The sequence below is a fragment of the Urtica dioica genome, chromosome 2 (assembly GCF_054948205.1).
Source record: "Urtica dioica subsp. dioica isolate 48M chromosome 2, U.dioica_male_clone48M_v1_H2, whole genome shotgun sequence".
Lineage (NCBI taxonomy): Eukaryota > Viridiplantae > Streptophyta > Magnoliopsida > Rosales > Urticaceae > Urtica > Urtica dioica.
The window spans coordinates 51,046,332-51,069,573 of record NC_142757.1 but is presented as its reverse complement, the minus strand read 5'-3'; the positions used below and the strand labels follow the sequence as shown (position 1 = coordinate 51,069,573).

General features: G+C 37.6%; 4 protein-coding genes across 4 annotated transcripts; 1 reads left to right on the top strand and 3 right to left on the bottom strand.

The window, feature by feature from the left end:
* Positions 1–35: 35 nt before the first annotated feature.
* LOC149405398 (BTB/POZ domain-containing protein POB1-like) lies at positions 36–3,356 on the bottom strand. Its single transcript, XM_089607140.1, has 6 exons — positions 2,932–3,356; positions 2,159–2,278; positions 1,797–1,918; positions 1,644–1,707; positions 1,257–1,536; positions 36–1,075 (listed from the first exon to the last, which is right to left on the bottom strand). The coding sequence occupies exons 1-6, from the start codon at positions 3,185–3,187 to the stop codon at positions 259–261; spliced, it is 1,659 nt and encodes a 552-aa protein (XP_089463266.1). The 5' UTR covers positions 3,188–3,356; the 3' UTR covers positions 36–258.
* Positions 3,357–8,349: 4,993 nt separating this feature from the next.
* LOC149405397 (transmembrane protein, putative (DUF1191)) lies at positions 8,350–9,576 on the top strand. Its single transcript, XM_089607139.1, has one exon. It carries the CDS (start codon positions 8,610–8,612, stop codon positions 9,441–9,443), a length of 834 nt encoding a protein of 277 aa, XP_089463265.1. The 5' UTR covers positions 8,350–8,609; the 3' UTR covers positions 9,444–9,576.
* Positions 9,577–9,625: 49 nt separating this feature from the next.
* LOC149405396 (6-phosphogluconate dehydrogenase, decarboxylating 3, chloroplastic-like) lies at positions 9,626–11,875 on the bottom strand. Its single transcript, XM_089607138.1, has 2 exons — positions 10,622–11,875; positions 9,626–10,253 (listed from the first exon to the last, which is right to left on the bottom strand). The coding sequence occupies exons 1-2, from the start codon at positions 11,654–11,656 to the stop codon at positions 9,819–9,821; spliced, it is 1,470 nt and encodes a 489-aa protein (XP_089463264.1). The 5' UTR covers positions 11,657–11,875; the 3' UTR covers positions 9,626–9,818.
* A 339-nt stretch (positions 11,876–12,214) lies between these two features.
* LOC149405395 (ABC transporter C family member 10-like) lies at positions 12,215–21,955 on the bottom strand. Its single transcript, XM_089607829.1, has 11 exons — positions 19,961–21,955; positions 19,173–19,493; positions 18,200–18,286; positions 17,498–18,097; positions 17,240–17,404; positions 16,287–16,581; positions 15,976–16,190; positions 14,130–14,435; positions 13,161–13,224; positions 12,838–13,077; positions 12,215–12,712 (listed from the first exon to the last, which is right to left on the bottom strand). The coding sequence occupies exons 1-11, from the start codon at positions 21,953–21,955 to the stop codon at positions 12,591–12,593; spliced, it is 4,410 nt and encodes a 1,469-aa protein (XP_089463955.1). The 3' UTR covers positions 12,215–12,590.
* Between the last annotated feature and the right edge of the window lie 1,287 nt (positions 21,956–23,242).

Genomic DNA, 23,242 nt, shown 5'->3' with positions numbered 1-23,242 from the left:
AACATATTATATTACCTTCTGTTTGACTATTCAGATATTCAAATAAATCTCTTAACTTGGCTATTAGTAAAAATAGCCTCCATTAACGGCCATTGGATTGGTTGATGTATCGCATACAACATACCTTACATTTTCTCCCATAACATTTTTTTTTTTTTTTAACTTTTTCACCTTTACAGAGAAAGAACGGTCATAGAGTCACATAAGAAGCAAAGTGAAGAGCTTAGTGTATGTATACAAATTATATATATCCGATGATCACGGCCTCTTGATGATCAGCTCGGCTCTGAGATGCAAGACTCCATTGATGAAGCAAGGGCTGTCTTCGGACATGAACTCCGTCCAAGGCAAGCTGAACAAGTTTCTGTACCCGACGGCCTTTCCTCCGGTGAAGGTATAGTTCCCTTTGTACTTGCTATCGTAGCCCTCTTTGTCGATCGAGCGGGCCGCGAACTCGTAGTCCACGGCGAAGGTGATCGAGCCCTTTTCTTGCATCCCAAGGAAGAGCCCGAAGCAGTGGAACGCGCTCTGCTGGTCCATGTTGCAGTGGGCCGAGAGGAAAAAGCCCTGCCCGCCGAGGTGAAAGGCCTGAGAGTAGACCCGGCCCGACGGGAAAAGGGCGGCGCAGTCTTCCCGTTTGAGGTCCAAGTAGACGATGCACTGCTGTTTCGGGAGCTCGAATTCCATGACCTTGATGGGTCGGTACTTGTAGGCTCTCTCGACGAAGCGGTGGAACGACGAGCGCTTGGCCTCGGCCGCGAGGGTCCTCTGCCGGTACGGGGCCTCGGCCTTGAAGAAGAGCGCCTCGAGGACGAGCTTCGACGCGGCCTCGGGCTCGAAGTCGTGGCACGACAGGACTTTCTTCAGCTTTCGGCAAGTCATGTAAGGGAACCGGATGTGGCAGCCGAGCCGCGTGCCCAGGATTTCTCGCCGGTCTTCGAGTTTCGGGTAGTGGGTCCGGACCCACTTCAGGATTAGGTCGTACACGGCGTCCTCGGACGCCACCTGGAGATCGTCGCTGGACACGATCGCCTCGAAGCCAGCGAGAGGAAGTTTAAACACCTCTTCATGGAACCTGAAATTACATTTGAAAACTGAATTTTAACCCTCTATTTTTTTTTTCTTCCTTTTTTAAACACTGGAAACACTAATTGATAGGAGACTAGAACCCATGAACTATTGGGTGAAATTTAACTCTCTTGAATTCAAAACCTCTTAAGAAAACATCATTTGGCTAAAACAAAACAAAAACTAACTTGTTTAGGTCTTTGTAGCGAGCAGCGAGGAACTGTTTTGCTGCATCGGTGAGAGGCTGTACCGCATCACCCAACAGAAAGGCAGAAGGAAGATCCAAATATAGCAGTGCGGACTCACAAGTCATGGGCAATTTCCGCAATAATGTGATGCAATATCTCATGCACGATGCAACCTCGAATTTGTCAGCCGCCATTAGCACATCTAGCAAACCCGGCTCCGTTTTTATGGACAATGTGTTGCTATACATGAAATTCAGAAGTTCCATGAAAGCTGCTTCTTCTGATTTACATTAAAAAAAAATGGGGGGAAATCTTGGTTAAATTATGCAAAAAAAAAAGGGAAAGTGGGGGAAAAAAAAGGAGCTATGTCATATATTTAGTGATTACCACATGCATGAATCCGCAAAGTTACTTGTCGCTGATCTGACTCCATCATCCCATTTGAAAATAGCTATTGAGGCATGAAAAATTAAATGAATGAAACTATCCGGCTAACGGAAACAAAATGTAACGGAAGTCACTACGTGGAAGACCTTAAACCTTGTAAAAAAATGGACTTTTTGCTGCCAAAATTGGAGAGCTGATATGCAGAGTTTTGACTTCAACATCTTTTGGATGGTCTCGGGCCCATGAAAAATCACCTCGATGAGCAGGGTCAAAACCTGAAATGATACCATGCCGATCTCGTAATTCATAGACAACCAAGAGCATTTCGAAACAAAAGTGTGAGATGAACGGAAAAGAAAAACTAACTATGTAGTAATTGATATACGTAAACCTGAAGAAAAGGAGACACGCAACAAAAGAAAAAAGTTCTAAAACCATTGAGCTTCCAAACACCACAATGAAATTTGCAATTATCACAACAAATTTCTAAATGATAAGAAGTATGAAAAACATACCAGGCGGACATGTCAATAACTCTTCAACCATTGCCACAGGTTCTTCACTGTCCGCACCATCTGTATCTCCGACATGACAGCTCACAATCTCCTCCTCGTGATCATCAAGAACATCAACAACTGAGGCACACAATCAATAACACCCCATTTTATGTAAAGTTGATATTTTATTAACTATAGCAACCAAAAGAAACATATTTCTGCTAATTTTATTTCTACATGGAACAGAAAAATAATTGACAGACAAGTATTGGAAACAAGAGAAACACGATGGAAGGTTTTTAAAAAAAAGGACTGCACAACGCATTACTGATCTTGGCCATCGATGTTCACTTTACCTCCGGCTTTTATACTTTCATAATCCTTTACTACTACAAATCGATAAAATTTGTTGATTAAAATGACTAAACCAATAAGCGTCATAGAATCCAGAAAACGAATCTCGCAATTTCGTTTCGAAATCAAATCAATAGCAGTTCAAACACCATAAGGACAGACCTAACATTCCCATTCTCATTTCATTTCATTGTTTTCGATCCCTGGAGTCCTGAGGGAACGAAGTTTAGAGCCTTAAGATTCCATATAAAAAATTTCATTTTCCATATCCTCGTTAGCTCCGACTCAACTTCGGATCTTTAAGATCAGAAAATCGACATCCATCTAGGGTTTAGCCACATAATTAACAAAAATGAAATACAACCAACTTTATAAAATCAAATCGTTGAGCAAAATGAAACAGAATTTGACAAAGCACACAAAATACGAAGAAATACCGTTCTCTTTCTTAATATCTTCTCTCCGCCGCTTCCGATTCCGAGCCCAATCGGCGATGGTGGAGCAATCCTCGCCGTCTGATTTCGTTTCCAGCGAATCTTGGACGATCTCGATTCTCAGCAAGCGATCGGAGAAATTGACGTCGTTGAAGGCGAAGGCGAAGTTGGAATCGGAGCTTCGATCCGCCGGCGAATCGGGTTCCATGGTCAGCCTCGGATCAAAGAGGGTTGAGTCTGGTTCGATCGACTTCAGCATAAACCCTAGCTCTCTCTCTCTCTCTCGATCGATCGGTCTCAAATCCCCAAACCTAAAAATAAATATAAATCATTTATTAAGCAACAACTATCTATCATTTCTAGGGCCTCTCACGATTCATGCAATTCTTGCAATTTGTTCGCTTGGTGAGTTTTATTTATTTATTTTACTTTTTATAAATATTTTCAAATTTACTTTAGTACTTCCCCTAAAAAAAAAGCAAGCATAGTAGGATAGGACTATTTTTAAAATAATAATTAAAAAATACATTTTGCTATATTCTTTTATAACATGTATAAAAAAAATTGAATATTTTTCCGGAATTATCCGTTACTTCTTGGGCTTCATGTATGATCTAGACCGTTGGCTCAACTTTAGGACATTTAATAAATATATAAATGAAAGTAAAAATATCAGGCCTTACAAAGTATGGATAGAATTTACTCAAAAAAAAAAAAAAGTATGGATAGAATGAAATATCATTAGGTCCGTTGAAAAAGAATATAAGGATATAGCGCCTTACAGTAAAACTATATATGCGTATATATCTACTTGTAGAAATTGGATCAACTACCACTCTTTTATAAATAAAAAAAATAAATAAAAAATTACAATTTCTCACTAAAAGCTTAATTTGACAAAAAATATTACTAAGTTACTTGTACAAATACAATTTTATTCTCAACAAATAATGTCAACAATTTATGTCAATTGTAGACATATGTGTCAAGAATAGATGTCGATTGTTGACATCTATATCAATAAACAGATAACTCAAAACTCAAAGATGTCAATAATATATGTCAATTATTGATATGATGTTAAGAGTAAAATTATATTTGTACATGTGACTTACTAGTATTTTTGGTCAAATTAAATTTTTTGTAAGAAATTAGAAATTGTTTATTAAATGATGGTAGTTGAGACAATTTCTCTATCTAAAATATATTTATATAGCTTAAAACAAGGAATACTTGAAACTACCAGTTGGTCAAATACACCAATAGATTCACTCGTTTTAACTTTTAGTCACTGATTTAGTGGTTTGGTTTAATTTGTGATATAAATCATATACTACGTCTTTTGTGATAAACTTTGAGATAATCAAATATTTGGTAAAAGTAAAACCAACCGCGTTTCTTGCTAAGATTAAACCATTCAGTCAACTAAAATCCAAGTTTACACCCAACTGCTTAGTTGAAATGTATTCCAAATTTAGATAAATATCGTTGATTTACAAGTCAATGACATTAAAAATTTCTAACAAAAATTATAAATTAATTTTAGGTCAATTTTAATATAGTAAACTTGGATATATATATATATATATATATATATATATATATATATATTATTGTTTTTTTGGTAATATCTTGACCCTCTTAAATAAAATGAGGCTAATATTTGCCAAAATAATCACCAACATTAACAGGTAAAAGTCCGATTTGAATTTGTTTAATAAGCCTCAAACTCTCATTTTAGGATACGATTATGGCTCATTTTATCGAGGAAAAATATTGTATGTTTCCCTAGAGTTTAATCGCAATGCACCATTTATTCTTTTAATTTCTAAAAATATCAAGACACACATTTAGCATCACTATTATTAGCCTATTAACTATGTAATATGTGAGTATAGGTATAGAACTATTTATAAATTTTTCATTATCTAATCTATTAACTGAAGAGGGCCAATTAAAACCTCTTCCAATGGGTCTCGTTGAGTTACACTGGGCCTTGAATCTTTTTTGGAAGGATTTCCACACATAAGGGCATCTCCAATGAGAATGCTCATTTTGAGGATTTTCAAACTTTAAAATGAGAGTTTAAAAGCCATTTACTCCAATGGAGACCCTCATTTTGAGGATCTTCAAATCTAATATATATATATATATATATATATATATATATATATATATATATATATATATATATATATTGCATATTATCCCCTAATATTTAATAATATTGAACATTTTTATACCTTCATATTTATATTACATATAACACTGTTATACATTATGTTTTTTTATTCATCCACTAGTAAATATATCAAAGTATTAAATTAAAGAGTTTTGTAACTGACTAAGCCAATTCAAACCTAAGAATTTCATTCTGTCATACGTTTCAAATTTTTTTGATTTATTGCCATTCTGCTTATGTGGCAAATTGTTTATACCATTTTTACCCTTATTAATTAGTTAATATAATTTATTTTCGAAATTAATAAAATGTAATTTATTATTCAAAATCCATAATTATTAGGATCTCAGTTATCTCTCTATCTCTCTCTCTCTATTTTTCATGTTCACACACACACACTCTCTCTCTCTCTCTCTCTCTCTCGTCACATTTTTTTTAGCCATGAACAAATGTCAAAATCATAAAAACCGCAGTTAATAATCGTTAATAACTATTAATAGGTTTTTGCTTTAACTAATAGTCGGTAATAACTGTTAATAGGTTTCTACCAGAAACCTATTAACAGTTATTACCGACTATTAACTGCGAGATGCTGTTTTTTTTAACCTCTGCTATGGCTAAAAATGTAACAAAGAGAGAGAGAGAGAGTATTTAGGTATAAATAAATTATTTTCGTTTAAATTTTTTTTTTTGGTAAAGAATTAGGGGAAAAAATAAGGGTAATTATGTCTTATTGCATCAAAGATTGGCTAATTACCAAATATTACTAAAACGTTGGCTATTTCACAATTCTAAGTTTTAAAAAGGCTAATAAGCTAGAGCGCCCTAAATTAAAAGGTTTTAATTGTAATTTATTTGTCTTTATGTACCAAAATATAAAATATTTTATTAAATTTTAGAAATGATGTATATTTTAACAATTTATACAAAATAAAATACTAAAGTATACTTAGACAACAATTTAAAGGTGTGAACAGTGGACCCTCAAATTTGAGGGTCCACTGTTCAAACCCTCAAAATGAAGGTTTGAGAGTCCAAAATAATGAGGTCCTTAGACCCTCAAAATGTAAAGGCTCCTATTGGAGATTATCTAAGCCCACTTAAACAAATGAAGGCCGGATAAAGGAAGGAGTTGCGTAGTCAAAAAGCAATGCTGAAAACTCGCTCGGATATAGGAAGCACGATTGCGACTACAAGAAAGGAATAGGTGGAGTGGATCGAAGAGTGGAAGCAGTAGCAGCTACATATTGTAATATTAGTATAATTTAATAATAAATTATTTAAAAATAAAAAATATGTAATAATAAAAATTGAAAAATGAATACATTTCATTACATAAATTGTAATATCTAGAGAATAAATTATACACTACTAAAAAAACATAATTATGAAAATTATATATTATGAATTAAGTTAACTACTATAAAAAAAAATGCTATAAAAAATCAGCATACTAAATTATTTAAGCTATATTGAATGAAATAATAATATCTAAACAATTAAAAATATTAATTAAAGTTAGATTAACTAAAATATGTGTTTTTAATTATGAATTAATTAAATTAACATAATGCTTAAAATATGCATTTTTTTTGTTATTGCCTCGTCTTCTCCCGGACCCGTTCATCTCCCGCTCTCTTCGATTTTTTTGGTTTTATCGTTTTCATGCAAAGTAAATATGTGTTTATTCTGATTTTCTATTGGTATTTGTGCTGGAGAATGTGAACTTCCATAGTTGCACCAACAAATTGTCCACTCTGTGGAGTTCCACATCTCAGATTCTAACCATTCCTTTCCTGTGGAAGCTATTCCCATATTCCCAAATATTGACCCGCAATGGTGGTTATTTGTAACTGATACATGTTTATATGATTTAGGCTGTGGACCTTGCTGCGACTACAATATTCTTGCTGGAGGAACTTCCTTCTATGAAGCCTTCAGATGGAGAAACTAAAGACAGTATATGATTTTTATAGTATTTCTTATTTGATTATCAAAAGGAATACTATTATTCCATCATTTCTCTTGATGAGTATAACTTTGGTCCTGATTTCTTTGTCATCTATACTTACTTTTTTTTTTTTTTTTCAGAGTTTTGCTTGTAATGCAGATTGACGATGAAATAGCTACTGGTGATCATACTGTAGATATGGTTTTGAATCCTTCGTTCGTTGAAGAAGCAGATTTGTGATGCTATAGATTCACGCTTTTTTCTGCTGTTGGCACGTTAACAAGTAATTTTACCGTCTTGCCACTCTGCTGCTCATTTTTTTTTAGGGTTTTTGGTTCAAATAATCCCTAACCTTTTATGATAGTGGCATTTAGTCCTTAAACTCTTTTTTGAAGCATTTTGGTCCCTAATCTATTGACTTTGTAGCATTTTGGTCCTTTCTCAAATTTTTTTTATTCTATGAAATTATGTACTTTATAAACTTAAAACATGTTTATATACTAAATTAAATTGTTACTTTTACAAAATAAATTTATTACATCATATTTTGATCCTTAAAGCACTAAAAGAATTATACAATATTAGATTTTTATAGCATTATATGTTACTTTTTTAAACTTTTTAAAATTATAAACAAGTTATTTTACTTTGTAAATATGTTTTAAGTTGATTTGGTGTTAAATTTTATAAAAAATGTTATCACTTTTTTTTTAAAAAGAGGATCAAAATGTTACAAAATCAATAGGTTAAGGACCAAAATGCTTCAAAAAAAAGTTTAGGGACCAAAACGCCACTATCATAAAAGGTTGGGGACTATTTGTGCCAAAATTTCTTTTTTTTAAGTCCCTTATGTGTGAAACTTCAACTCTGTGACCAGTTTTCTCTTTTTTGTTGTTCAGGTATATGTTTATGGTAGTTGATAATGAGGAATTCTATGATTAAGAGAAGCCCCTTTTGCAGGAGGATATAGACTGGTAGGTTTAATGTAATGAGCTACGGTTTAGCCGAAAAAAAAAAAAAAAAAAAAAATTGTAGAAATTTATGGTTTCGTGTGGAGTGCAGAGATGGTAAACCGCATATTGATGGATAAAGAAAAGATCAATCAACGGCACGGTTGCTAATTTTGCTTCCCACATGTTTACAAACCTACAAAGATTCCATTTTTTTTTTTTTATTGTTTTCCAGCTAATGATAATATACGTTCACTGATTAAATAAATTGAAATCATATATAGTTCAAACTTTTGCTGTTCGCTTTGTTCTGACAAAAAGTCAAAGTGAACTGCTGAGGAAAGATGGCCTATGGGTTCTCTCATCATGGACCATTTTTCTTGTTAGCATGCTCATCTTTATATAAAGCACATATAATAATAATATTTGAAAGGCAACAGAAACGTATATAATAATACACTTTAAAGTGGAGAAAAAGAGATCAAATTTAGGTCTCTTTACTCATCACCATGTTGCTTTTTCCATGACTGAAACTATGAAGATCTGAGGCAATATATTGCTGTGTTCCTGTCAAAACAGAGCAATCCAATTCAACAAAATGGGCATCATCTATTTCCTCTGCTTCACAACTCTTCTCTTTCCCTTTTCAAACTCCGATTCTCTAGAAGCTTCGCTACGGGATTTCGCCTTAAAGACGATTGTCAAAAACCGGTCTCACACAGGCATTCTCTACAACGCTTCACTCTCCGGCGTAGAAGTCTCGGCTTTGAAGATTCGAAGCAGCGGTCTGTGGAAGAGAGGAGCGAAACTCGGCCGATTGAGCATAACACCGAGAACGACCTCTTTGCCTTACACGAGAAGGCTCGCTTTGGTCTTCTACGGTGACTCGAGCAATCTGTCTTCACAGTACTACACTGTCCAAGGCTACGATTTGGTCGCTCGAGTGGTCGGTTTCGCTGCCTTCGACGCCGAGAGTCTCACCAGCGTCGCTCTGAGCACTGCAGCGGGCGATCCCATCTCGATTCGGTTTCCCGATCTGAATCTCGCAGAGAGCCTGAGATCTGCAGCGAGGTGTGTGGCTTTCGCAGCGAACGGGACGAGTTACCTGAGCGAAATGGGGTCGCCGGGGTTTTGCCATTGGAGAGAGGAAGGGCGTTTCTCAGTGGCTGTGAAGAGGAAGAAGAAAATGAAGCAGAGGCTGTTGTGGAGTTGGTGGCTGAGCGGGATCGTTCTAGTGTTCGGCGGGTTGGTTTTGCTGGGTTTCGCAGGGCTGGTTTTTGCGGGGCTTTTGAAGAGGAACAAGATTCAGATCATGGAAAGGCAAGCCGGGGATGATTTGGTGCTCTCAAGCAGGTGGGTCGGCCCGAGCAAAATGCCTTCTGCTTCGGGGACCAGAACTTTGCCTTCGCTCGAGAATGGGTGTTTTGTATGAAAGGTTTTTCTTCCAATACGATTTCTTTCTTCTCTAGTCTTTTTAGGACATATGTTTCTTTATGGGTCACTTCTATGAACTAATTTTCAGCTTAGTCCCTCTAATAGCAAAACTACATACATATTTAAATTCTAATCTCGCTATCAGTCGAGACACACACGCATATCAAACAAACTAAGAGATCCACAGAAGGCATGCACATTTTATTAAGAAAAAACCCGAAACATACAAAGAAAACTCTCAGACACAGTTGGTGTTTTAAAAATCGTAATAACAATCGATGAGACCATCAGATACAAAAATCCCCTCCTCTCAAGCTAATGCTATGCCCTAAAATATTATTAAACAAAAAAAATGAAAAGAGAGAGCTCACACTCAGTTGAATTTCCCCGCGCCGGCGCTGCGAGCGAGCTTGGTCCACTCGGTGTGGAACGACCCGGGCTGGTCGACCCTCTCGTAGGTGTGGGCCCCGAAGAGGTCTCGCTGGGCTTGGACCAAGTTCGCCGGAAGCCGGGCCCGCCTGTAGGTGTCGAAGTACGAGAGGCTCGCGCACATCCCGGGAGTGCTGATCCCGGCCGAGACCGCGAGCCCGACGACTCTACGCCACGCTGCTTGACGCTGAACCATCTCGGTCGCGAAATCGGGATCGACGATGAGATTGGGCAAGTTCACATTTCTCTGGTAGGCCTGTTTGATCCGGTCCAGAAACACGGCCCGAATGATACACCCGCCTTTCCAGATCCGTGCCATCTCGCCCAAGTTGATTCCCCATCCTTTTTGTGCACTTTTCGCCCTCAGCAGATTCATCCCCTGCGCGTAAAGATGTCATTTTTAATTAGGCTCACTTGTTCTCATACTTGATAGGCTCTCAATTGCGGTGAGTTTTCAGAAACCAAAGATACGGCATCAATCATGGCTCCATAATCATATTTTCATTTCTTGTTTGTGATAATTAGATACATTCTCGAATAAGATACCGTATTAATGAAAGACATCAACAATGCGAGAAATATCAAGAGAAAGACTCGACGCTATGATAAGATACAGATAACAAATAGTATTGAAATCATTCTCTTAACTTGAAATAAGCGATATTTTATAGAGAAATAAGTTTTTTTAAGGTCTTTTTGGGGATTTAGTATTCTTTATGACAATTTGAAGGTTTAAAAGATCTGTACCTGAGCGTAGGAGCAGATCTTTGAGGCGTACAGTGCTTGTCGGACATCGTCAATGAGCCTCTTCTTGTCGACTGAGTTTACGGTATTGCTCTTCATTCCAGCTTCACTGAGAATCCTCTCGGCGTCTTCTCTCTCCTCCTTCAGGCCGCTGAGGTACCGACAGTCCAGAGAGGCGGCGATCGTCGGAGCTGCGATGGAAAGCTCGGCAGCCTCCTGAACCGTCCACTTTCCGGTGCCTTTCATCCCCGTCTTGTCTAAGATCTTGTCCACGAGCTCTCCTCCGGCGAGATCGTCCTTCACCTTGAAGATATCGGCGGTAATCTCGACTAGGAAACTCTCGAGCTCGCCACGGTTCCACTCGGAGAAGATCTCCGCGATCTCGGAGTTCGACAGACCTCCGACGTTTTTCAAGACGTCGTAGGCTTCGGAGATCAACTGCATATCGCCGTACTCGATTCCGTTGTGAACCATCTTGACGAAGTTTCCGGCGCCGCCTTCGCCGACGTAGGTCACGCACGGACCGTCCTCGGTCTGCGCCGCCACTTTGCGGAGGATATGTCGGACGTCGTCGTACGCCTGCCGAGATCCGCCGGGCATGAGAGACGGTCCGTTCCTCGCTCCTTCCTCTCCGCCGGAGACTCCCATGCCTAGGTAGAGCAAGCCTCGGTTCTCAGCCTCGGCGATTCGGCGCTCGGTGTTCTCGTACCACTCGTTGCCTCCGTCGATGATGGCGTCGCCGGGCTCCATGTGGTCCGCCAGGGCGGCGATGGTCTGGTCCACGGCGGCGCCGGCCTTGACGAGGATGACGACGGAGCGAGGACGGCGGAGAGAGAGGACGAAATCTCGGGGAGTGTAGTGGCCGGAGAGAGGGAGATTTCCCTCGGCCTTGGCACGCTCCACCGTGTCGTCGACTTTCGAGGCGGAGCGATTGTAGACGGAGATCGGGAATCCTTTCTCGGCGATGTTTAGGGCTAGGTTTTGGCCCATCACGGCGAGTCCGGCGAGGCCGATTTGAGACATCGCGGCGGTTTCCATGGCGGATTCTAGGGTTTCGTGGATTGAATGAGAAAAAGAGAGAGGCGTGAATGACTAGGCAATGTAAAGAGTGTCTGTATGTGTTGTGTATGTAATGGTTTTTTTTTTATAATGAAAATCAAAGCTGTTGGCTTTTGGGTTGGGAATTGGAGAACGACGGACTCGTCGAGGGACTGAAGGGACAGTCTCAATCGTACGCCCAATGAATGTTGATTTTTTTTTTTTTTTTTTTTTTTTTTTTTAATGTTACTAGCTTACTTAAAAATTATATTTTTTTCAATTGTTTTTTTTTTCTTATTTCAGATGAATTTTACATTTTCAAGATCAAATATGTTCATTAAAAAAAAAATGATAAAATATGTCGGAAACTTTGTTGTTTATGCAATTTCTATACAATAAAAAAAAAAATACAAAATTCTTGGATAAGAGAAGAGAATATTGGTAAGAATATGATCAAAATTATTTCACAAAGTTAGTCTTTTTTTTTTTTCTCTCTGTACTGTACAATAAAAATCATGTGCTAAAATTTCACCTACATAAAGTTGAAAGAGGGCTATGTCGTTTTAGGGTTTCACTGTCGTATCAAAGTCGTGTTTGTCATCTTCAAAAATCAAACTAGTTCTACTACGCATACAACGAACCAAGACACATAGTTGAAATCTACTTGAAATATAAAATTTAAATAAAGCTTTTCAATTGGATAGGACAAATAAAACAATTGGTTATTTATAATCTACTTCTTATATAGAATAATATCGTTCCTTCGAAGGGAAGATTGATTATTTATAATCCACATTCAGAAAATTATCACATCTTTAGATGAAAATCTCCTTACATCGCCACACAAGTAAAGAACTGAGACGTAATAAACTAATACTAGTAGCTTCTTATATATTGTCGTTTTAATGATATTGTTGTCGTTTATTCTTAATCGCTAGAAATCACCACCGTTATTCGAATTTGAAGCTCTAGACCAATACTCTTTGACAAGCTTCCCAAAAAGCGACCCTTCGTCTCTCATCAACTTACTTGGCTCATCAAACTCCATCAATTTTCCTGCCAAAAATATCCCATTATTCTATACCGTTTACTTGGCGGGAAAGTAACATGAAAAAACAAAAATTAAACAAATCGATTTCAAATCACTGAGAAAGCAATTTTTTTTTTTTTTTTTTACTGACCATCACTAATGGCAAGAACTTTATCGCAGTCCATGACGGTGGGGATTCTATGAGCAACGGTGATGACTGTGCAATCGGCGAAATCAGTCCTTATGGTGTGTTGAAGAATGGCGTCGGTGGCGTTATCCATGGAAGCCGTGGCTTCGTCGAGGACGAGGATTCGACTTCGCTTCAGAAGAGCTCGGCCGAGGCAAAAGAGCTGTCTTTGTCCCATGCTCCAATTTGTTCCTTCCTCAACAACTACACAAACAACATTCCTCTATTACTTTCGGATCTATATAACAGAGTTTTGACTCTATTTGTTTCGCTTCCTTTTTCCTTACCTAGGGAGTCAAGGCCTTGTTGTTTCTGTTGAATGGCCTCTCTTAACTGACACTTCTCAAGAACCTTTTGGGACATGATCATTAAAAGAAGAAAAAATACATATTGATTAGTTCTAGTGATTAGCGTCTTGAAATCATATCAAAATACCAATCTTTCTTAGACAGGAAAGTACTATGAGTGATGTTATGCCATAAAACAGAAAAGCATTATCATGAAACAGAAAAACCAAAATATAATCATGCGGGATTGTTTGGTAGTTAACTCAAAAAGTTTTTGTTTTCTATTTTCTAATTTTTGTAGTTATACCGAAAAATTATTTTGCAGTTGTTTTCAAAAAACTGTTTGGTACAGTTTTCATTTTTGTTTTTGAGAAATTGAAAAAACTGAAAAAAGTGTTTGGTACAGTTTTCATTTTTGTTTTTGAAAAAATGTAAAAGAGAAGATGAGGAGAAGGAGGAGAGAAGAGAATAATTTTTTTTTCCAAAAACACCTTTTATTTGTTTTTAGTTTTCTTTTTACTCTTTTACAAAACAATTTCAAAAGTTTTTAAAAAAAATTTCCAAAAATTTTACCAAACACAATTTTCACTTTTTGTTTCCTATTTTTTTTAACTCAAAAACACTTTTTGAGTTGATTACCAAACAGGACCGCAGTAGCTCTTTTCGCTGGTTTTAGTGTTAAGCCTCTTGAATCATGTAAAGTACCAATCTTTCTTAAACAGAAAAGCATTAACAATTGGTCATTTTGCTAAAAGATTAAAACTTTGGGTATTTACTAATCAATTAGCTTCAACTGAGTATATTGTACAATTTTTTCTTAGGTCTTTTGGGCTGATTTTAGTGTTTAGTCTCTTGAATCATATCAAAGTACCAATCTTTTAAGACATTATCATGAACAAAAGAAAAAAAAAACTACGCATTTGTTCTTTTGGCTGGTTTTAGCTTATAGTAAGGAAGATATTTTTGTACCTCCCATATTTCATGATCAGAGTGTTGAGAGAGAGGGTCCAGATTGAATCTGACGGAGCCTTTGAAGAGTGTCGGGTCTTGCGGTATGATCCCGAAACGAGACCTCAAATCGTGGAGGCCGATCGAGCAAATGTCGAGGCCGTCGACTATGATCTTCCCTTCTGTGGGCTCCACCAAACGGAACAAGACGCTGATGAGAGTCGTCTTTCCGCTTCCTGTACGGCCCACGATCCCGACCTTTTGACCTCCTTCTATTGTCAAGCTCAGCCCATGAAGAACAAATGGAGAATTTGGTCTATACCTCACCTAAAAATGAAAGTTTTGAATATATATATACGCGGTAAGTTTTGAAGAATAAAAAAATAAGAAATACTTTCCATCCGCGCAGTTAAACCTGGGCTTATAGAATGGATGGAACGATTCCATTTTGTTCCGGAAGAAAAAAAATTCCAAAATTTTGTTCCATTCCGTTTTTTCATTTCTCAATATTTTTTTTTTTAATATTCTTAGGCATACTTCGGGATTTGAATAAAGAAACACGAAACGAAATTTGACTAGAATTTTGGTCAAAATGAAAGTTAACACTCCGAGCAACGATGCCCCTTATATAGGGCCATTTGATGTCATGTTACCAAACTTGTTTCGGCCTAGGATTTTGGATAAATAAGAATTATTAATAGCGCAAAGCTTCACCAAAACCTAATCTCTTTTTATTTTTTTGAGACATTAAGTTATTAGCTTGAGGCTACCACATTGATATAATATATACGTCTAGGGACAATTCGAAATAATCATCGTACACAATAAAACTATAATTCCCTAATTAATTAAACCAAATTTGTAATGATAGAAATGGTGAAATTTGTTATAACTAGCTAAGTTTGTCATTCTTATCGGGGGAATAGCCCAAGTTTCATTTTATTAAGCAAATAGCTCATATATTCGGCTCAGACCATAATGCCCTCACTTCCTTCGCGAAGATGTTGATTTAATTAACGTACTGGAGTGAGTTAGGTTAATCAATTAACTTGTTGGTTGAATATTAGCTTAGGTTCTGATTTTTTTGTGAGTAAAGTTAATTTACTAAATGATTAAATTAGGAATTAGGTTAATTAATTGAATGCTTTGAATATCAATCGACTTAAGTTCTTATTTTTGTAAATTATTTGTGAATTTCAAATCCTTCACGAATCAGTTAATTAATTAACCTAACTCACTCCAGTACGTTAATTAAATTAACCTATTCGCGAATTTACAGTGAATCAACAAAATCATAGATTTTTCTTTCTCTTTTTCTTTTTCTGCGGCGAGGATTCGTCGAGGCCTCCGTCGAACTGGTTCGACTCAAGGCGGAGAGTCAGCAGCCTCGGGAGACGAGCGAGCTCGGTTGCCGAAATATTGCCGGTGAAACGGTTATGCGAGAAATCCAGTCTTTGGACTCGCCGGAGCTTCGAGATCCCGGAGCACGAGGGCATGGCGGCGGCGGACCGTCGTCGGAGAGGTTTGGAGCGGTGGTGAGAGAGAAGGAGTTAGGGTTAAGGGGGGTTGTGAATGATAGGGGTAGTTTAAGTAGTCTATTAAAGTTGGGTTATTTACTTAATAAAATTAAATATGGGCTAGTCCCTGATATTATTGAGTCAATTTGGCTTTTCTTCAAAATAGCCCGATGGAAATGTAGAATTTAAAACTCTAATTGCATAATTAAAAAAAAAAAAAAACCCTAATTTCATAATTAAAAACCCTAGCTAACTTAATACCTAACATGTCAATCAGTGCTAAAACAAATTACCCTTTTGGTCACTTTTAAGAAGAAGAAAGAAAGAAAAAAGGTACTAGTGTCATTCACCTTTAAATTGTGTATCTCAACTTTCCCAAAAACAGGCCAGTCTTGTGAAGGTCTATTTCCTTGAACCACTTCCAAGGCTTCACTAGGAATGTGCATGTACTGCTCAACTCTCTCAACTGATACCACACTATTCGCTAACGCGCATTGGAACTGAACATAAACCACTATGAACAAGTTCAGCGAGAGACCATACGAAAACGCTATCCCAATGAAACCTGTGCCCCGAAAAAGATCAAACACATATATAAGCTCACTTCTGTACGTAGACATGTCAAAAATGAGAGAAAGAGAAACACTACAATCTGACTCACCGGAGTCAGAAGAGTCGAAGGAGTAGAGAGTTATGGCGAGAGCCGAGGCGGAGAGAACAACGGCGCACATTGTCTCGAGCCGTTGGATCAGCCACTCGCTCGCTGAGAAGTTGTGGAAAAACGCGCTCGCGTTCTCGTCGATGAGCTCCAAGTAGTTTGAGAAGAGCCTGCGTTCTTCTCCGAACGCTCTTATGGTCGTCGCTCCGGCGATCGACTCGGCGAGGCTGCTCGTCATGAGAGAGTTCGTCGTGCCGTTTATTCGCATCAACTCTTTTGCTGATGCCAAGTAATAGTTCTTTTTTTTTACAAGAGCGAAAATTCAATATCAGAACTACAATTGTTTGTAATATTCAACAAATATTGATTTTGCAAACTAGTCAACATATAGTTAATTTTGCAACAGAGCTATAAACGAGTTAATAAGCATCACAATACTCTTAGCCCACGTTTTAAAAATCTCTCTCCCCTTTATTTCTTTCCAAATAATCATATTAAAAGTTAGGAGAAATTGTGACAATAATATTCAATGTTTGGTCAAAATACTACTTATATACTCAAAGTTTTTTTTTTCTTTGGCAAAAATACCACATGTTACGTTATAGTGGGTCCGTTACTACTCGGACCATTAAGTTCAAACAGAAATTTTAATGGCATAGTATTTACGTGCAACTAAATTTGAAACTTTAAGTATTTTTGCCCAAGAAATAAAAAAGAACGAGTATATAAGTAGTATTTTGTCTAAACATTGAGTATTTTTGCCATCATTTCCCCTAAAAGTTAAGTGAAACGGAGTTCATTTTATTTATTTATACAAACAAATAATGGTTAATTTTGGTAAATAACGAACATTATAAAGGACCATGGCAAATAATGTCACGCATAAATTTTGGTTAATTTGCTAAATATTTAAAAACGTTAGCTAGTTTGCAATTCTAATACTTCAAGTGGCTTACCTGTAAGACTATAGTCGCAAAAATCATTGGCACGATCACGAAAAGGACCGGCCAAGTAAGGTAAGCCAGTACTCCTAGAATGGTGTAGCTGCTCAAACCAGTCCCAAAGGAAACAATGAATTTTAAGTGAATGTCAAGGTCAATGATATTCATGTCCAAAGATACCTATCAATTACAAACAAACAAAAAAAATGCTAGTTATAGTTGTGATCTAGATGAAATAAATAAATAAAAGCTTTGTTATTAGTTTCTACGCACCCGGCTAAGTATTCGTCCAACGGGCGTTGAGTCGTAGAACGACATTGGAGCTCGGAAGAGCGAGTTTGCGAGCTTCGAGAAGAAAGATCTCGAAGCTTGGACCCCTAAAGCCGTAGCGGAAAAACCCCTCAAGATCAGAGCCAGTGTCATGACACACGTGATCGCCGAGTAAATCGTGTACAATGCTATTTTCGACGAACTAGGGTCTCTGAGTTTTGTGGCGAATGTGTAGAATTGAAGCAGCTGACAAACTAGGAAGACGATGTAGAAGAAGTTCGCCAACGAGAAAAAGAAGAACCCGTTTCCTTGCCTCAAGTATTGGAAGTAAGGCTTAAAACCGGTGTCTCCGAGCTCTCTCTCCTCTTGCTTGATCAGCTGGTCTCCCGAGAACTCTTCTCGAGCTTCGTCCTCGGCTGCGATTTTTACAATCTCGCCCTTGGACGGTTGGCATTTTTTTGAAGAGGATTCGTCGTCGGTGATGAGTGTCTCGGGAGATGAGCTCGTGGCTCGGTGGGCATTGACAAGGCTTCGAAACTCTTGCGAAGATGTAATGAGATCTTCGTAAGTCGACGCTTTCAAAATCTCTCCGCCGGACATCAACTACAAAACAAGGGAAACCGGACCAATTAGCTAAAAATTTCAATTATTGTACACAAAAATAAAATATTAATAATAGAAGACATGTATTGTATATTTGTTTACCAAAATAGAATCGAAACATGGAAGGAAGTCAACTTGGTGTGTCACAAGCAAGACAGTCTTGCTTGACAAAGCTCCCATGACATATTCCTGATGAGTAATAAACAGAGTATAAACGCATCTTATTAAAAAAAAAAGTAGTGTAATTATTCATAAATCATTTATTTAGGATTATTGTGATGAGAACCTTCCATAGTCTCCGATAGATAGAATGATTACTCCGTCGTCGGGCCTTGGGCCACGTGAGTGACAAAAGGGCCGAGTTTAATTTATTGCATTAGGATTTTTATTTTTTCGCATTAGGAATATACGTAATTAATTTTAATTACGAATTTATTTAATTAAATGCATTATTTGGAAAGTAGGATTCATATTAATAGGATAGTAGGATTGGTTGTAAGTGAAACTTACCTATAAATAAGTCTCTTTTCATTAATAAAAAAATCATCTTTAAACCAAAATTAACTTAATCTCTCAAAAAAGGAGAGATTGAGTTTGTGAAGGATTAAAGTCTTTTGTTAACGAAGTTCTCTTTAATTACGGCTCCCGTTACGAGAGCTAGATCCCGGGTTGTATTATATTACTAATTAACTACTGATTATTATAAGATCTCCCAACCCAGAAACACTTCTTTTCCTCAGTATCTCATAATTCTGAGAGATGTAATTTTCCCTACAACAAAAAAAAAAAACAAAAAATTGGCTACGTAAGCCACCTAAATTATAGGAATTATAAATTAGCCAACCTTTGATAAATACTTTGTAAATAGTCAACTTACATATGTGGCAGCCTATTAACGACATTTTTTACATGTTTGGCTGGATTAAATAGTATTTTATTAATCTGTTAATAAGTTAACTCGGTTATTTACAAAAAATTAACGAAAGGTGGGCTATATCACAATTCACTATAACCGTATAACCGTGTGGCTATATAACTTAATAACCAAAAAAAAGGGAGGGCTATAGTGTCTTACATTGAATAGACTTGTTGCAGTGTGAGCGTCGACGGCGCTGAAAGGGTCGTCCAAAAGGTAAATATCGGCGTCTTGATAGAGCGCTCGGGCGAGTTGAATTCGTTGCTTTTGTCCTCCACTCAAATTCACGCCTCGCTCGCCGATCTCGGTCAGATCTCCGAACGGAAGCGAGTCGATATCTTTCACCAACGAGCACTTCTCGAGAGTTTCCCGGTACTTCTCTGAGTCCATCGTTGACCCAAACAAGATATTGGCTTTAATCGTACCCGTTTGAATCCATGCGGATTGAGAAACATAGGCTATTTTCCCGCGAACTTGAACCTAGAAAGATTGCAAAACAAGTGATATTTTTTTTTCGAAAAAAAAAAAATTGGGTAGAAAGTGTAGTGCAAATAGTCCATGAACTACTATTTGAGTGGAATTTTTATCCCTAAAGTAATTTTTCGAGCAGATGATTCTCAAACTATTTTTTTCTTAGCGATTTTTTTTTTATGTAACTGCAACGCCTAAACAGCTGAAACCATATTTAAAATTAAGCTGATTAACTTATTAAATTTAATCAAATAAATGGTGTTTTAGCTAAATAGTGAACTGAAACTAATGAATTCGCAAAATAGTCGAAGTTTGTCTAAAAGTAGTAATATTGAAAAATTTACAAAAATGTGCATATATCAACTGTCAACCACTTATAAAATAAAATGCAAACATAAAATTGTGTTGGGATCTTGCATAATAGTTCAAGGACCATATTAGCCGAAAAGATAAAGAAAAAAAAAATGGTTACTTACAATGCCATTGACATGTGGAACTTCTCCTAGAATTGCAGCCAAAAGGGTCGATTTACCGGATCCAACTTCTCCGCAAATCGCCAACTTTTCCCCAGAACGAGCCGTCAATCCAATGCTCCGTAACGTGGCGTTCGGAGAATCTTTGTCCCACGAGATCTCAGAAGATTCTATAAAGACAGACCGACCAATAAGCTCTTCATCTTTGACAGTACAAGGAATAATAGCTTCCCTCGTGTGTCGATTGTCCAACTCGGGCGCTTCGAGGAACTTCTTGATGCGATCGAGCGAAACCTTTGCTTCAACAAAAGCACCGAAAACATCGGGGAACGCCCTAATCGGCTCTTGAATAATCCTCAGAGTCGCCAGAAACGTGAAGGTCTTTATCGCGCTGAGCTCGGTCCCGAGGAAGTGACAAGTCCAGAAGCTGACCACCCCCACGAGCAACGGCGAAGTCCAGAACAAGACGATGTAGTTGTTCCTCTGCAAAATCCGGTCGAAAAGCCACCGAAGCTCTTCGTTCCTCAGCCTCTCCACCGCGCCCTTGAAGTGGTTCTCCCACGAGTAGAGCTTCAAGACCTTCATGTTCGCGAGGGCCTCGGAGAGGCTCTTGAGCCTCGAGCCCTGGGCCGCCGAGAACCCCTTGTAGTACTTGATCTGCAGCTTCGCCAGCGGAGAGCTCACGAGGAGAGTCAGAACGAGCGCAAGAAGAGCCGAAACGGTGGCTAGACCGACGCAGAAGTAGATAACTTGCAGCGCAAGAAAAAGTTGGAGGCTAGTCGACCAGATTTGGTGGAGCCAGAATGGAAACTCGCCTATTCGATAAGCGTCGACGGCGACGTAGTTCACGATATCTCCCGGAGAATGAATCGATTTCGCGGCGTTCGAGAGCTTGAGCTGTTTCTGATATATTGCAGCCGAGAGAAGAGACCTCGCTCGGAGGCCTACGAGCCGCGCTCGGAAGTACCATTGTCTCTCCGATAACGACTCCAAAATCTTGAACGCGAAGAGCGCGATCGTCAATGCGTAGCCCTCGATTTTCGACCTGGATTTTCCTTCCACGAAGCCCATAAAAAGGGCGAGGAAGATCGGGTTACAAGCCATGGTGAGAACTTTGATCAGCGCGAAGACCCCCGATATCAAAATAGGCCTCCGGTGGCAGAGGAAGATCGCGGACAAGATCGAACGGTTTTTCCCAAATTGCTCGGCGAAATTCGAGTGCAACGTCTCCGCTCGATCCTCGACGCGGAGCCGCGGGACGTCTCTCTCTTCGAGGATCTTCGAATTCGCTTTCTTCATCAGCGGGTTCAGCCACCAAAACGATGCGTCGCTCAAGAAACCGCTCTCGGAAAAAGGAGTGACATCGTTATCATATTCTCCGCCTCGCAATGGCGTATAGAAACTGGTTTCTTGTTTTGTTGATTCGTAAAATGAGCTCAAGATCAAGAGAATTCCTCCAATGACACACAGAGAATCTAAAACCGTCTCTACGCATACGGATCCGTTGACTCTTGCTTTGACTATCGACGAGGAGCAGAGAAAGGCGCCGAAAAAGAGGAAAAAAATCGAAAACGCTTTCGCCGTGGAAGTACGCGAAAAGCATAGCTTTCTTAGGGTTATGCTTAGGCTCACGAGGAACCAAGCCGAGCCGTGGATCAGCGGAGCTAGCCATCTATAAAGCGGAGAAATAGTGCCTTGGGCTATAATCCATGTTCCATAACCCAAGTAGGTCAAAGCCAAAAGGCCGTTGAAACCAGCCGAGAGTAGTGAAACTAGCGAGCAAGAAGAAAGGGAAAATCTTGGAGGTTTCTTGAGTGACACGCAATTAACTATGGAGTATAAGAAGAAAGTGAAAAAGAGTAGAAGATCAACCGAAACCACGAGAATTCGATTCGCGCACGAATCTGCGTCGATGAAAGCCGAAAAACCGGAAATGCATTTCTCTCTTGAACACAACAGAGATTGATCACAGAACAGAGTTGAAACCGTCATGTTCATTGTTGAACCATGAAAAAAAAATATCTGAAAATAATAAATAAATAAGACTTGGTTAACTATTGCTCTGAGAAAGCTTTGACTGAGCAAATCAATGAAATACCACAAGTGCTTCAATCTAGAATAACTAAAAATAAATAAAATATTTGAAAAACAAAAGAATTCTACTGTGTTTATATTATGTTCTGAAAAGAAACATATAAAGAAGAGAAACAAAAAGCACAAACCGTGATGAAGAAGAATGAAAAGTGCAGCGAAAGCTTGGTGTTGATATGCTTATTAGCTTCTTCTTCACTTTTAGTGGCTCGCTCGTAGATATTTGGTTGAACCTTGATCGTTATATAATTTGATTGGCCAGTCAATGTATCATAAACACTTATATACCTAGCTTATTAATATATCTGACCTCAAATAATAAAGAAACATAATAATTATATCTACCCCTACTCGAGTTGTTGAATTTGGATCTAGATCTAATAATTGTCCTGGAATTAATTCTTATTTTAAATTTAAAGGTATATATGTGCTGTCGTTGTTTCCAATTATTCATGCGTTGACCGTCTATTTAAAAAAAATTCAGCACGTGATTATTTAAACAAAAAATTAGGTAAATAGCAATTAAAAAGTTTGAAATTGCTATATAACCAACATTTTGTAATTCATAAGTAAATAACCATAAAGATGATGTGGTCTAATAAATGAAATTAACTATTAACTTAAGATTTACGTAAATATATGAAAGTGATTATTTATTTAAAATTTATGAAAGTTGACTATCTATTTACCTAATAGACTCTTATTTAAAGAACGTCGTCCTAATAATGTAACAGCCTGTTTTTATTTCTGTAATAAAATTGAGTTCTTGAAAAAAAAAAAAAGGAGAACCCTCAATAATGATGATCAATCCATGTTTGTAGTATTCTCATCTCCTTGATTTTATTAGGTAAGTGCATATCCTTTTTTTAGCCGTATATCAGAAAATCTTGAAACATCTACATGTGTAGTATTTTTTATGTTTATATTTGACTTTCAAGGACAACACAGAGAATCATCCATAAATCGTGTACATATAAAATATTTAGTGGTTAGGTGAACAGGTAAAAATATAGCAGAAAATAACATTAAAGATGTATAATAATTGTAGGTTAAAATAGATGTTGTACCAAAAGAAAATTTTATATTATTTCTATACGCATCATAATATTTGATATTAACTATATCAATTTTTTTTTTCCCTTAGAGAACAAAAACACATGTATTTAAAAAAAAAAAAAAAAAAAAAAAAAAAAA